The sequence below is a fragment of the Oryx dammah genome, unplaced genomic scaffold, assembly GCF_014754425.2.
Source record: "Oryx dammah isolate SB20612 unplaced genomic scaffold, SCBI_Odam_1.1 HiC_scaffold_23, whole genome shotgun sequence".
NCBI lineage: Eukaryota > Metazoa > Chordata > Mammalia > Artiodactyla > Bovidae > Oryx > Oryx dammah.
Window position 1 is genome coordinate 41,039,857 of NW_024070207.1, and position 15,843 is coordinate 41,055,699.

Genomic DNA, 15,843 nt, shown 5'->3' on the forward strand with positions numbered 1-15,843 from the left:
TTAAAAAGTAAAATTATTAAATGATGTCATTTTGCTGCATGTAGCCCCAAAAGTGGTAGGTAAGAAAGGGAAGAGTCAGCAGAGGTTGATGGGCATGTACCCAAACTTTAAAATTAGAAGAAGGAAGGTTGAATTTAGTACTCAGTATTAGCTAAGTGACTTTGGATAAGTCCTATAACCTTTCTGATTGTCCATTTCCTTGTGTGTAATGCTTGTGTCACAGAGTCATTTAGAAAAGTAAATGAGCTAATGGATTATGAAATTGTTTTGTGAACTACAAAGCGTTTTTGGTCACTCTCTTCCTCTGTGTTCCTACTGTTTTATATCTATTATCTGCTATAGTATTTCCTATGTTGTAATTTGTTTATCTCTGTCCCCCACTAGACTGAGCTTTTTCAGAGCAAGGATTTTTGTTTTATTTATCTTGGAACACCAGGGCCTAACTCATAGGTACTCAATAACTGTTTGATGAATGTGTGAATAAATGTTTCAAGTAGGAGATGGACCCAGGTGACCTCTTAAGTTTCCTTTTAGTTTTGCTGTTTAAGATTCTATGAAAAGGTCTAGAAATAATTAGACATCAACAAAGGAAGAAATACTTAGAATATAAAAACATGAAATGGAAGGACAGTTACAGTATTGTTAAACACATATTAGCATTCTAGAGTGTACTTTCGAAAGGGAAATCGTTGAGATGGGTTAATTGAGTTTATATATAAGAAAGAAGGTTATGATTTGTCAACTGAGAAGTAATTTTTCTGGCTATGGAAAGATAACAGCTAAAATGAATCTTTCCAAAGCTAGAAAATGTGGCAGAGGAATATTGCGGCTAAACAAATTCATTAGAGCAGAAAGGTATTAAAAAAACATTTGAGGAAGTATGGTTAAATCATGGGAAACTAAACTCCCTTATTGAGAAGCCAGAAACTGATGAGACGTAAGGTGGAGGTTTTATTGTTTTACATGCTGTTGTTTGAAAGGACTGGAAGCTATATCTCCAACAGGAGCAAAGTATGAGCCTTTAAAGAGCAGAATAGATATTCCTACTGAAAAAAGTGTTAATAGAAGAGTCTGTAAATGTGAGGAGGAAAGGTGAAGTAGAAATGGTAAAATCAAAGAATAAATGAATAAAAAAAGAATAAAAGAATAAAATGAAAGAAGGTTTAGAAAGGACAAAATCACTTATAATGAGGGATGGGGAAGGATCCAAAACAATGATCCTAAGTAAGAAATTGAAAATAGATGGAAAATATGAAGGAAGCCTTAAAATACTAGAACTGGAATGGGCCTTGAGAGAATTTATAACTGAAGACTGAAATCAGAGATTCTCTAAACAGTAGACCTCAAAGCCTAACCTGGTGCAGCATCAAGTGGTTGTCACCACATTCCCTGTCTCTGATCTTTGACAAAATGTTTTGGGGAGGAGAAGGTAGATGCGATTGGTCTGGTTGGTTCCTACTGTAGAGGCTTTATTATAGCACATTGGGATGGAGAAAGCTTGCTGTTAAAACACACACACACACACACACATTTGAGTAAGAATCCCAGCTCTGCCTCTTTTCAGCTGTTTGATCGTCAGCAAATTACTATCCCTAAAAGATATTCAGAAAGAACTCTATCCATGTAACTTCTGTTTTACATTTACCTGGGTTGATCGTTAATTTTCCTTTTTTTTTCTTGCCTGTTCTTCATTTTTTTCTTTTTTAACTGCTTTCTAAGACATTTCATCAGCTTTATCTTCCAACCCTTTTACTAAGGTTTAAATTCACCTTGTCATTTTTTTAAAAAAATTGGAGTATAGTTGATTTATAGTGTGTTAGTTTCAGGTATACAAAATAGTGATTCAGTTATACGTGTATATATACATATATATCTGTTCTTTTTCAAAGTTATTTCCATATAGATTATTATAAAATATTGAGTATCATTTCCTGTGCTATACAGTAGGTCCTTGCTGATTATCTATTTTATATATAGTAGTGTGTATATGTGGGCTTCCCAGGTGGCGTTAGTGGTAAAGAACCTGCCCGCCAATGCAGGAGACACAGGAGACACGGGTTCAATCCCTGGGTTGGGAAGATCCCCAGGAGGAGGAAATGGCAACCCACTCCATTATTCTTGCCTGGAAAAATTCCATGAACAGAGAGGCCTGGTGGGCTACATATGTTAATCCCTAGCTCCTGATTTATTCCTCTCCTCGCCTTTCCTTCCCTGATAGCTGAGTTGGTAAGGCATCCACCTGCAATGCCAGAGACCCTGGTTCAATTCCTGGGTCAGGAAGACCTGCTGGAGAAGGGATCGGCTACCCACTCCAGTATTCTTGTGCTTCCCTGGTGGCTCAGCTGGTAAAGAATCTGCCTGCAATGTGGAGACCTGGGTTTGATCCTTGGGTTGGGAAGATCCCCTGGAGAAAGGAAAGGCTACCCACTCCAGTATTCTGGCCTAGAGAATTCCATGGACTGTATAGTCCATGGGTCTCAAAGAGTCGGACACCACTGAGCAACTTTCACTTCACTTTCCCCTTTGATAACCATACGTTTATTTTCTATGTCTGTCTCTTTCCATTTTGTAAATAAGTTTATTTATTTATTTATTTTTAGATTTCACATACAAGTGCCTCTCGTCATACTTTTAATTCCTAAGACCTCTTCTAGGAAATTTCCTGGCAGTCCAGTGGTTAGGGTTCTGTGCTTCTGTTGCACAGGGCTGGATCCCTGGTCAGGGAAGCTAAGATGCTGCAAGTCCTGTGGTACAGCTGACACAAAAACAAAAACACAACAAGAACAACAGCAAGAACTCTTCTATTTTCTCAAAAGTCTTTTAAAATTTCCTCTTCCTGTCCCATGGCTGCAATGTCTCCTTTAATTTCTTTGAGGATCTTAAATTGTCTTGGTAAAGTTTTTTCCTGAGCTTCAGGAATCTTCTCTAAGGAACTAACTCTCCTGTCTTCTGTAGGGGTCGTAAAATGACGTTGTTTGGTTCTGCAGAGTTGGGGGGTGGGGGACAGAATCTGCAGGTATGTCAACATCTCAGGCTGACTTTGAACCAGTCCTTCTGGTTTTAGCCACTCCTTCATCCCTATCTGTAGAGGTACCTGGCACCATAAATTCCCAAGCCTTTTTGGAGCTCTGTGCTATAAACTGAGTTGCCTCTCAGCTTTTTCTACTGATGACTTAGGATACAGGTTCATATTCCAACTAACTCGGTTACTATTTGTCTGCTCTCTGGTTCCAAACTTTGCTGCTAATGTCTTCTTCCCTTTACAACATCCCTCCATCCTTATGCCTTTAAAAAATTCTTTTGCTATAATTGTATCAGGGTTTTGATGAGGGAGCAGAACTAAATATGCATTCAATGTGCCATCTTTAACTCAAAGTCTTTTAATTCTTCATGTCTTTTGTATCCATTCTTTACATTTTAACCATCATCACATTGTACAGATTCTTAACACTTTATATCTAGTCTCCTTGCCTCTAGTATCTCCTCCCTTAGATTTGTCCTTTGGAATGCTGTAGATTCACCTTTCCGGAAAATTGCACGGAGTACCTCACAGCTTTGAGTGTAAAAACCCTTCAGTTGCTTCCTAGTGTTGACAGGATAAAGTCTATATTCCTTAACTGGACATTCAAAGCCTTCCACAATCTAACTTCTGCCCATCTTTTCAACCTCATCATTTAGGCTTTCAGAAACACTCACGGGACTTCCCTGGTGGTCCAGTAGTTAAGATTCCATGCTCCCAATGCAGGGGGCCTAGGTTCAATCCCTGATTAGGGAACTAGATCCCACATGCAGCAACTGAGACCCAGCGTAGCCAAATAAATAAATGTTAAGAAAGAGGAGGGGATGAATCCCTGTCAGAAACACACATCCACACCACTGATACCCATTATTTACCTGTAGCTGTGATTAAACTTGTCTGGACCATCTACAGGCATAGTAGCTGGGCTTGCCTGGTGATTTATCCATTAGACTTAGGGGTTGACCTGCTGATTTTGAATGGCTAATTTAAACACTTTGTTTTATTTTGGGGGAAAATTTAAATTATTTTATTGTAAAATTTATACAAAATAAACCATAAGCACACAGTTAAACTTTAAACAGAATTAAGCCAGTCCATAAAACATTTCAAATAAAAAAGTAATAAAAACCTTATCAGCTCATTTGAAATTATTCATCTTTAGATACATGATGGTTTATTTCCTAGATTTAAAATAGTGATCTCCATTACACTTAGTTAGGCTGTAAAATATTAAATACTATTTTTAAATTATGGAAGTATAACACATTTACAGGAGACTTGGAAAATACAAAACAAAGTTATATGTAGTTCTACTATATATTACAATTATTTTTTAAGTAGATAAATTAAGATTTTTAGGGGAAGTTTCAAAATCAAACTCTAAAACATAATAGAATGAATAGACAGAAAAGTAGAAGGACATAGTAGACCTGAAAAGCAGTATGAACCAATTCAACATAATTAAGATTTATATAGTTTTCACACAGCAGCAGGACACAAATTCTATTCAAGTTCCGTAGACTATAAGCCAGGAGACACTGGAACATATCCAGGGACATAACATGCAAAAATTTCATGGTCTAAAGGTATTGAAATCATGCAGAGAAAAAACAAATTCTTATACTCAAGGATTAACAAATATTTGCAAATTGATCACCAAAATCTTTGTCAATAAAATTGTAAATCCAGAATACAAAAATCTACTTGAAATAATCTAACCAAATACTAAATTACTTAAATGAGACTCAGTTTCTGAGGTGTGGTATCAAGGGGAAAAAATCTTATTTACATACAAGGTTGTATACACAAGTAGGTTTTTGTCAATATACATTAAAATTTTTTTTTATTGAAATATAGTTGAATTACAGTGTTGTGTTAACTTCTGCTGTACAGCAAAGTGATTCAGTCACACACACTCACACAGGTTTGGCCGAAAAGTTTGTTCAGATTTTTCCATAACATCTTAAATTCTTTTCATATTCTCTTTCCATTATGGTTATCACAGGATATTGAATATAGTCCTCTGTGCTATACAGTAGGACCTTGTATTCATTCTGTGTATACCAGTTTGCATCTGCTAATCCCAAAACTCCCACTCCTACCATCTCTCACCCCAACTTTGGCAAATATACTCTTTAAAAACAAATCAAACTGGCCACCATTCCCCAAAATGCTTCTTACACTATGCTGGAATTTAAAAGGACTTTTAATAACTTTGAGCCCTATCTGCATTGCATGTGAAACAGCTTTTAAGATTTCTCTACCTCCTGTACTGAAGGTCAAAAAAAAAGCTGAAAATGTCTGCATGATAGTAAACATTTCCCCTCACCACTTAGAGTTATTAATAGAAATTGTATGGCAGAATCTTTGTTAGGAAGGCTCTGAAAAAAAAAGAGATGTGTAAGATAATTTTTAATGAACTTTCTTACAGGAAATCATAAAACTCTTGGTTTTAAATGAATACTTGTTTGACAAGAAGCTTCATATAGCCCATTTCAGTCTAGTATTCTAAAATCTGTTTTTAATATATGTATTTTCTTAATTGTGTTTACTCTATTGCATATTGTTTTTCAATGGTATATTATTCCACACCCTATTTATTTTCTGCTAGGCTCTTGAGCTGCAAAGATGAATGAGATGTAGAAATTATGTCCTGTAATAAATTGCTATCTTGTTATATATATGGTATTGAGTTTAAGCTCCAACTCAATAACTGGGTTTACATAGAATGATTTGATTTAATATTCTTCTATGGTTTAATGTTCTAACATTCATATCAAGTATGTTTATAACATTTTCCTGAAATTGTAACATTTGCTGATGGTTTTTCTCCCCTAGTGTGGTCTTTGTTGACATCTTCATCATGAATTTAATTCTTTGGATTGAAGGGTCATCATCTGCTATCTCATTTGGTACCTTGATAGGAATCCTTGCATTGTGGTTTGGAATTTCAGTGCCATTAACATTTTTGGGTTCATACATTGGAAGTTTCCAAAAGGTAAACTTTTAAAATACTGCTTTTGACCATTGAATGATATCTGAAATAATACCTCAGTGTGAATAGACTATACAGGAAATGGAAGATGTACCATTGGAGAAAATGACAAAGAATAATCATTTAGGGATAAAGGATTTTTACAAACTTTAAATGAAAGACATTAACACTTTAAAAGACATTCTTTAATGTATTTCACATTTTATGGGTTGTTTCTATTTCCCTCTCTCTCTGATGGGCAAAATTTAAAAGATATATTATAGGAAGGCTGACTTTAAGAAAGTCAGAAAAATGATGAGATTATATAGTTGGGGGAAGAAAGCCAAGATACAATCCAAGAAATGGGTTCTGCTGACGGATTTTTTTTCTTTTTTGTTATGGTTTAGCCAAGGATATTGAATATAGTTCCCTGTGTTATACAGTAGGACCTTGTTGTTTATCCATTCTCTGTGTAATAGTTTGTATCTTCTCACCTGGTTTACAGATTTAAAGATAGCCTATTCAACATATAGGGAAAAGGAACAGTATACCAAAAAGACTAAATGAGGCCACACTACAAAAGGGTTGTATTATGAGGACATAGCGTGAATTTGCATGGGAGAAGTCAGACAAGACAAAACAGGAAATGGAGTTCCACATAGAGCAGAAAAAGAAAAATTTCTGAAAACTATTGACAAATTTTCAGAGACAAATTATTAGACAAATTCTGAGAGAACTTTTTGACGTCATATATTATTTTACATTGAAACAGTCACTAGTAAGTTTTGTCCAATATCTCCCTTGAAATGTGTAAGGAAAGATAAACATCCTTATTGTTTAGCTGTGTCCTATCTAATATGGTGGCCACTCAACAACTATAGTTTTTGAGTACTTGGAATGTGGCTAGTCTGAATTACATGCTGTAAGTGTAAAATACACACTGGTTTTCAACCACTTAGAACAACAACAACAAGAAGAATGTAAAATATCTTGATTAATAATTTTATATTGGTCACAAATGTAAATGATACTATTTGGGCATGTTAGATCATTAGATCAAATAAAATATATCAATAAATTGATTCCACCTTTTTAAAATGCACCTACTAAGAAACTGGATACTTACTGCATTTGTGGCTTGCATCATAGTATTTCTATTGCACAGCATTGGTCTAGCCTTTGCCCATATAACTGCTCTTGAAAATGTTCAGATTCAAGATTGTGTATTGTGATGCTGTCTGTATAAATTTACTTCAGGTTTATTTCATTCTGATTTTCACTTGATTTATTTTCGAGCAGTTTGACTATCCAGTTAGTACAAACCAGATTCCTCGTCGTATTCCTCACCAGGATTTCATTAGAAGACCACTTTTTAGTATCATCATCGGTGGCATTTTACCTTTTGGTTGTATTTTTATCCAACTGTTTTTTATTCTAAATAGCATTTGGTGAGTATCATATCTTCTTTTTAGCTTATTTATTTTTTAATTGAAGGATAATTGCTTTACAGAATTTTGTTGTTTTCTGTCAAGCATCAACATGAATCAGCCATAGGTATTCATATCTTCTTAATCTCCAAAATATTAATTGTTAAATTAATTTTCCTATATGTCGAGGTCAAATTCTGGTATAGTAAGACTTCATGTACTACCCTGTTTTATCCAGGCAATAGCAATCTGACCCGAGGGAATTTCCTAGGAAGCTAAGACTTAATTTACAATATTTTAAAGCCACTTTTGGATGGAAATGTCTATAAAGGTTTCCTTTTTGAAAATTAATAGCCTCTTTTTAATCCTTTCCAGGTGACATAGAGAAGTTGGTCTCAAACCATACTTCTCTGAGACTTTGCAGGGGGTTGAGTGGGGGTGTCTCTTGGAGGGAGGTACCTAAAGATGGAAGGGAAAGCTCTGATTTGTATCTGTTTTCCATACTGGCCTCCCATGCAAGATTTCATTTATTTGCTCTGCTAAAATTAACATGAATAGCACTGATTTGGGTCTTCATCTGTACTGATCTATGAGTAATGGTTTTCTATCTTCCTTTCTGTCAACTGTTAGTTGTGCTATCAGATGCCTTTTCTTTGTAGCCTTCCTCTTTTTATCTGCTACTTTTAATCTGTTGTAATTTAAGAATTCTAATAACCAATGTGGAGCTTCCCAGGTAGCTCAGTTGTAAAGAATCTGCCTGCCAATGCAGGAGAACCAGGAGACCTGGGTTCGATCCCTGGGTCGGGAAGATCCCCTGGAGGAGGAAATGGCACACCACTCCAGTATTCTTGCCTGGAGAACCTCATGGGCAGAGGAGCCTGGTGGGCTACAGTCCATGGGGTCGCAAAGAGCTGGACACAACTGAGCACACATGCACCAATAACCAATATAGAAATGCATGTGAAGTAAGAACCAGTGCTCTCTGATTAAAGTGCTACAGTTTTAGTGCCCCTGCTTTGTGACAGCTATTTCAGTTGCTCCAAGTCCCTTTTTTTTTCTTACTTCCTGATTTTTGATAGCATTTTGATTTTGGAAGCTGCCAAGTGGGATTTACTCTGGAGGGATTTTTGGAGATGGGGCAAATGCACAATAAAATAAAATGCAGTCACCAATTGTGCATGTTTATAACACTTTTGTCCCAAAAGAATCTTCTAGACAAAGCTTTGATGTCCTAGGAAATTAGGTTTAATCATAGACATTAATTGCCCACTTTTTATAAACAGCACTGTGTCAAAGTTGTTTGAAAGATAAACAGTAAAATCTGTTACCTTGTCAGCAACTAAATATTTAACATGCTGCAAAATAGATTATAGTAACCAAATTTTGCAGATGTTTTTGATGGGAAAATATTTTTAAAGCAAAACTGAAAGATTATTTGAAGTGTTAGTTGCTCAGTCGTATCCAACTCTCTTTGTGACCCCATGGGCTGTGGCCCACAAGGCTCCTCTGTCCATGGAATTCTCCAGGCAAGAATACTGGAGTGGGTTGCCATGCCCTTATTCAGGAGATCTTCCTGACCCAGGGATTGAACCTGGGTCTCTCATATTGCAGGCAGATTCTTTACTGTTTGAGCCAAGATTCTTTAGATGATTTAATTTTTGTTTCAATGAGAAACCAGGGTGCTTGTTGTGTACAACTTTGTATATATTTATGAACTCTAGAGATGATTCTTCCCAACCCCCATCCTTCATCCTCACCCCCAGGTATATATTTTACATGAGGTTTTAAGATGGAATATTGATCAGTTCACCAGTTTCTTCTCTTCAGAAGGCTTTTTGAAATGTCTATTTCTTATCCCAATTTAGTCAGCTTGCTCTATAATAATGAAAGGAATTACTTCATTCCTTTGAAGTTTGGCCTAAATATAATCTACACACTGATATTTTTAAAGATGCATGTTTGAAAGTAGATTTAATAGAATTATGTGTGTTGTGCTATAAAGACCAATTTGGAGAAGCTACCTGTTAATAGACCTCCAAAGACAAAATTTGATTCTGTGGTTTTCTGTTGTATAATATAGTCACTGGTATTTATACCATTTGCCATTTGCTGGTATTTATGCCATTTCCGTTTCTAAAGAGAAAACATGTTTTCAAATGTGTATAGAGAAAATTGATGGGTTTCAAGTGAAAACTAAATTATAGGAGCAGACAAATACTGGTGAGTAGCAATACTGTTTCTGATGAGAGAGAATATGGCCAAATTCTGAAGCTGTGTAGGTGAGGGAATATACATATATATTTGATACTACATGGATACTACATGAATTTGATGATATTACATGAATGGATGAAGTCTGGAATGAAAATCTCAAGGTGAGAAAAGTGTGTGACAGTTTACTGTTTAGAGTTGGATGGATCTTTCTGTGTGTATCCTTAAGTTAAAGCTTATTTTAAAATTGTCATTTTTCTTTTTAGGTCTCATCAGATGTACATCATGTTTGGCTTCCTTTTCTTAGTCTTTATAATTCTTCTGATTACTTGTTCTGAAGCTACCATTCTGCTGTGTTATTTTCACTTGTGTTCTGAGGTAAAGATATAAGAAACTAATACATCTGAAGCTTTCCAAACTTGCATTATTAGAATTAGAAGTCTGTTGAGAAAGAGATTAAACTAAGTGTTAACTGCATGGTTTCTACAACTTGAGATCACTTTTATATTGTGTTTCCCTAATGACACATTTTGATTTTGATGCAGCTATCAAGTTAATGCTTTTTTAAAAAATTAATTTATTTTAGTTGGAAGCTAATTACTTTACAATATTGTAGTGGTTTTTGCCATACATTGATATGAATCAGCCATGGGTTTACATGTGTTCCCCATCCTGAACCCCCCTCCCACCTCCCTCCCTATCTCATCCCTCTGGATCATCCCAGTGCACCAGCCCTGAGCGCCCTGTCTCATGCATCGAACCTGGACTGGCGATCTGTTTCATATATGATAATATACATGTTTCAATGCTATTCTCTCAGATCTTCCCACCCTCACCTTCTCCCACAGAATCCAGAAGACTGTTCTATACATCTGTGTCTCTTTTGCTGTCTCGCATATAGGGTTATCATTACCATCTTTCTAAATTCCATATATATGTGTTAGTATACAATATTGGTGTTTTTCTTTCTGACTTACTTCACTCTGTATAATAGGCTCCAGTTTCATCTACCTCATTAGAACTGATTCAAATGTATTCTTTTTAATGGCTGAGTAATATTCCATTGTGTGTATGTACCACGGCTTTCTTATCCATTCATCTGCCGATGGACATCTAGGTTGCTTCCATGTCCTGGCTATTATAAACAGTGCTGCAATGAACATTAGGGTACACGTGTCTCTTTCAATTCTGGTTTCCTTGGTGTGTATGCCCAGCAGTGGGATTGCTGGGTTGTATGGCAGTCCTATTTCCAGTTTTTTAAGGAATCTCCACACTGTTCTCCATAGTGGCTGTACTAGTTTGCATTCCCACCAACAGTGTAAGAGGGTTCCCTTTTCTCCACACCCTCTCCAGCATTTATAGTCTGTAGATTTTTGGATGGCAGCCATTGTGACTGGTGTGAAATGGTACCTCACTGTGGTTTTGATTTGTATTTCTCTGATAATGAGTGATGTTGAGCATCTTTTCATGTGTTTGTTAGCCATTGGTATGTCTTCTTTGGAGAAATGTCTGTTTAGTTCTTTGGCCCATTTTTTGATTGGGTCATTTATTTTTCTGGAATTGAGCTGTCGGAGTTGCTTGTATGTTTTTGAGATTAATTGTCAGTTGCTTCATTTGCTATTATTTTCTCCCATTCGGAAGGCTGTCTTTTCACTTTGCTTATAGTTTCCTTCGTTGTGCAAAAGCTTTTAAGTTTAATTAGGTCCCATTTGTTTAGTTTTGCTTGTATTTCCAATATTCTGGGAGGTGGGTCACAGAGGATCCTGCTTTGATTTATGTCGGAGAGTATTTTGCCTGTGTTTTCCTCTAGGAGTTTTATAGTTTCTGGTCTTACATTTAGATCTTTAATCCATTTTGAGTTTATTTTTGTGAATGGTGTTAGAAAGTGTTCTAGTTTCATTCTTTTACAAGTGGTTGACCAGTTTTCCCAGCACCACTTGTTAAAGAGATTTTCTTTTCTCCATTGTATATTCTTGCCTCCTTTGTCGAAGATAAGGTGTCCATAGGTGTGTGGGTTTATCTCTGGGCTTTCTATTTTGTTCCATTGATCTATATTTCTGTTTTTGTGCCAGTACCATACTGTCTTGATGATTGTAGCTTTGTAGTAGAGCCTGAAGTCAGGCAGGTTGATTCCTCCAGTTCCATTCTTCTTTCTCAAGATTGCTTTGGCTATTGCTTTGGTTTTTTGTATTTCCATACAAATTGTGAAATTATTTGTTCTAGTTCTGTGAAAAATACCATTGGTAGCTTGATAGGGATTGCATTGAATCTGTAGATTGCTTTGGGTAGTATACTCATTGTCCCTATATTGATTCTTCCAATCCATGAACTTGGTATATTTCTCCGTCTATTTGTGTCCTCTTTGATTTCTTTCATCAGTAAGTTAACACTACTTTGATAGAAAGTTTTCAAGAGAAAGTAGTTTCTCTCTGGCTAGTTACTATAATTTCTGTATAGTATTCAGTTAACATAGGAAAGCACAGGGAACTGCTTTGATAGTTCTGACATAAAAGATCTGATTTGATGATGTTTTCTTTTTAACAATTAACATTGTCTTAAAAAATTTTTTTAATTGATTTTTTAAATTTAAGTTTTATTTTTTTACTTTACAATACTGTATTGGTTTTGCCATACATTGACATGAATCCACCACAGGTGTTCATGAGTTCCCAACCCTGAACACCGCTCCCACCACCCTCCCCATAACATCTCTCTGGGTCATCCCAGTGCACCAGCCCCAAGCATCCTGTATCCTGTATTGAACCTAGATTAGTGATTCGTTTCTTACATGATAGTATACATGTTTCAATGCCATTCTCCCAAATCATCCCACCCTCTCCCTCTCCCACAGAGTCCAAAAGTCTGTTTTTTACATCTGTGTCTCTTTTGCTATCTCGCATATAGGGTTATCATTACCATCTTTCTAAATTCCATATATATGTGTTAGTATACCGTATTGGTGTTTTTCTTTCTGGCTTACTTCACTCTGTATAATCGGCTCCAGTTTCATCCATCTCATTAGAACTGATTCAAATGTATTCTTTTTAATGGCTTAGTAATACTCCATAGTGTATATGTACCACAGCTTTCTTATCCATTCATCTGCTGATGGACATCTAGGTTGCTTCCATGTCCTGGCTATTATAAACAGTGCTGCGATGAACATTGGGGTACACGTGTCTCTTTCAATTCTGGTTTCCTCGGTGTGTATGCCCAGCAGTGGGATTGCTGGGTCATAAGGCAGTTCTGTTTGTAGTTTTTTAAGGAATCTCCACACTGTTCTCCATAGTGGCTGTACTAGTTTGCATTCCCACCAACAGTGTAAGAGGGTTCCCTTTTCTCCACACCCTTTCCAGCATTTATTGCTTGTGGACTTTAGGATCACAGCCATTCTGACTGGTGTGAAATGGTACCTCATTGTGGTCTTGATTTGCATTTCTCTGATAATGAATGATGTTGAGCATCTTTTCATGTGTTTGGTAGCCATCTGTATGTCTTCTTTGGAGAAATGTCTGTTTAGTTCTTTGGCCCATTTTTTGATTGGGTCATTTATTTTTCTGGAATTGAGCTGCAGGAGTTGCTTGTGTATTTTTGAGATTAGTTGTTTGTCAGTTGCTTCATTTGCTATTATTTTCTTCCATTCTGAAGGCTGTCTTTTCACCTTGCTTATAGTTTCCTTTGTTGTGCAGAAGCTTTAAACTTTAATTAGATCCCATTTGTTTACTTTATTTTTTAAAATAATTTAATAGCTGAATATTAATTTATTTTAATTTTAATTTTTACTTTATTTTACTTTACAATACTCTATTGGTTTTGCCATACATTGACATGAATCCACCACGGGCGTACATGAGTTCCCAACCCTGAACCCCCCTCCCACCTCCCACCCCATATCATCTCTCTGGATCATCCCCGTGCACCAGCCCCAAGAATCCTGTATCCTGTATTGAACATAGACTGGCGATTCGTTTCTTACATGATAGTATACATGTTTCAGTGCCATTCTCCCAAATCATCCAACCCTCTCCCTCTCCCTCAGAGTCCAAAAGTCTGTTCTATACATCTGTGTCTCTTTTGCTGTCTCGCATATAGGGTTATCATTACCATCTTTCTAAATTCCATATATATGTGTTAGTATACTGTATTGGTGTTTTTCTTTCTGGCTTACTTCACTCTGTATAATCAGCTCCAGTTTCATCCATCTCATTAGAACTGATTCAAATGTATTTTTTTAATGGCTTTTATTTCCAGTATTCTGGGAGGTGGATCATAGAGGATCCTGCTGTGATTTATGTCGGAGAGTATTTTGCCTATGTTCTCCTCTAGGAGTTTTATAGTTTCTGGTCTTACATTTAGATCTTTAATCCATTTTGAGTTTATTTTTGTGAATGGTGTTAGAAAGTGTTCTAGTTTCATTCTTTTACAAGTGGTTGACCAGTTTTCCCAGCACCACTTGTTAAAGAGATTGTCTTTAATCCATTGTATATTCTTGCCTCCTTTGTCAAAGATAAGGTGTCCATAGGTGTGTGGGTTTATCTCTGGGCTTTCTATTTTGTTCCGTTGATCTATATTTCTGTTTTTGTGCCAGTACCATACTCTCTTGATGACTGTGGCTTTGTAGTAGAGCCTGAAGTCAGGCAGGTTGACTCCTCCAGTTCCATTCTTCTTTCTCAAGATTGCTTTGGCTATTGCTTTGGTTTTTTGTATTTCCATACAAATTGTGAAATTATTTGTTCTAGCTCTGTGAAAAATACCGCTGGTAGCTTGATAGGGATTGCATTGAATCTGTAGATTGCTTTGGGTAGTATACTCATTTTCACTATATTGATTCTTCTGATCCATGAACATGGTATATTTCTCCATCTATTAGTGTCCTGTTTGATTTCTTTCATCAGTGTTTTATAGTTTTCTTTATATAGGTCTTTAGTTTCTTTAGGTAGATATATTCCCAAGTATTTTATTCTTTTTGTTGCAATGGTGAATGGAATTGTTTCCTTAATTTCTTTTTCTGCTTTCTCATTATTAGTGTATAGGAATGCAAGGGATTTCTGTGTGTTGATTTTATATCCTGCAACTTTACTATATTCATTGATTAGTTCTAGTAATTTTCTGGTGGAGTCTTTAGGGTTTTCTATGTAGAGGATCATGTCATCTGCAAACAGTGAGAGTTTTACTTCTTCTTTTCCAATTTGGATTCCCTTTATTTCTTTTTCTGCTCTGATTGCTGTGGCCAAAACTTCCAGAACTATGTTGAACAGTAGTGGTGAAAGTGGGCACCCTTGTCTTGTTCCTGATTTTAGGGGAAATGCTTTCAATTTTTCACCATTGAGGATAATGTTTGCTGTGGGTTTGTCATATATAGCTTTTATTATGTTGAGGTATGTTCCTTCTATTCTGCTTTCTGGAGAGTTTTTATCATAAATGGATATTGAATTTTATCAAAGGCTTTCTCTGCATCTATTGAGATAATCATATGGGTTTTATTTTTCAATTTGTTAATGTGGTGAATTACATTGATTGATTTGTGGATATTGAAGAATCCTTGCATCCCTGGGATAAAGCCCACTTGGTCATGGTGTATGATCTTTTTAATATGTTATTGGATTCTGATTGCTAGAATTTTGTTAAGGATTTTTGCATCTATGTTCATCAGTGATATCGGCCTGTAGTTTTCTTGTGACATATTTGTCAGGTTTTGGTCTTAGGGTGATGGTGGCCTCATAGAATGAGTTTGGAAGTTTACCTTCCTCTGCAATTTTCTGGAAGAGTTTGAGTAAGATAGGTGTTAGCTCTTCTCTAAATTTTTGGTAGAATTCAGCTGTGAAGCCGTCTAGATCTGGGCTTTTGTTTGTTGGAAGATTTCTGATTACAGTTTCAATTTCTGTGCTTGTGATGGGTCTGTTAAGATTTTCTATTTCTTCCTGGTTCAGTTTTGGAAAGTTGTACTTTTCTAAGAATTTGTCCTTAACAATTTTCCTTGTAGCTTAGGCCAGGATTATATTTTATGGGCTTGAGGTTGCTGCTAAAGGCCCTTTCTCTTTCTTTTCATTGCCTTTTGGTTACCATGGACATATATAATTCTTTTTACCCAATGCTACCCTCAGTTTTTCCTGATGTCATTTTGAATAACTGAGGTGGTGGTGAACATATTTTCTTAAATCCCCTATATCCCTCCTATTTTCGTAATTTAATGTGACTTTCTAAAGGTGACA

The 15,843-nt window shown here is 36.1% G+C and overlaps 1 protein-coding gene across 2 annotated transcripts in view; it reads left to right on the forward strand.

The window, feature by feature from the left end:
* Window positions 1-15,843, forward strand: part of LOC120882298 (transmembrane 9 superfamily member 2-like) — an 80,683-nt gene that overhangs the window by 50,850 nt on the left and 13,990 nt on the right. For both annotated transcript variants that reach the window (XM_040266263.1, XM_040266264.1), the window contains 3 exons: window positions 5,858-6,017; window positions 7,293-7,441; window positions 9,898-10,009. In XM_040266263.1, coding sequence (XP_040122197.1) covers window positions 5,858-6,017; window positions 7,293-7,441; window positions 9,898-10,009 — 421 coding nt within the window. The remainder of the gene's footprint in view (window positions 1-5,857; window positions 6,018-7,292; window positions 7,442-9,897; window positions 10,010-15,843) is intronic.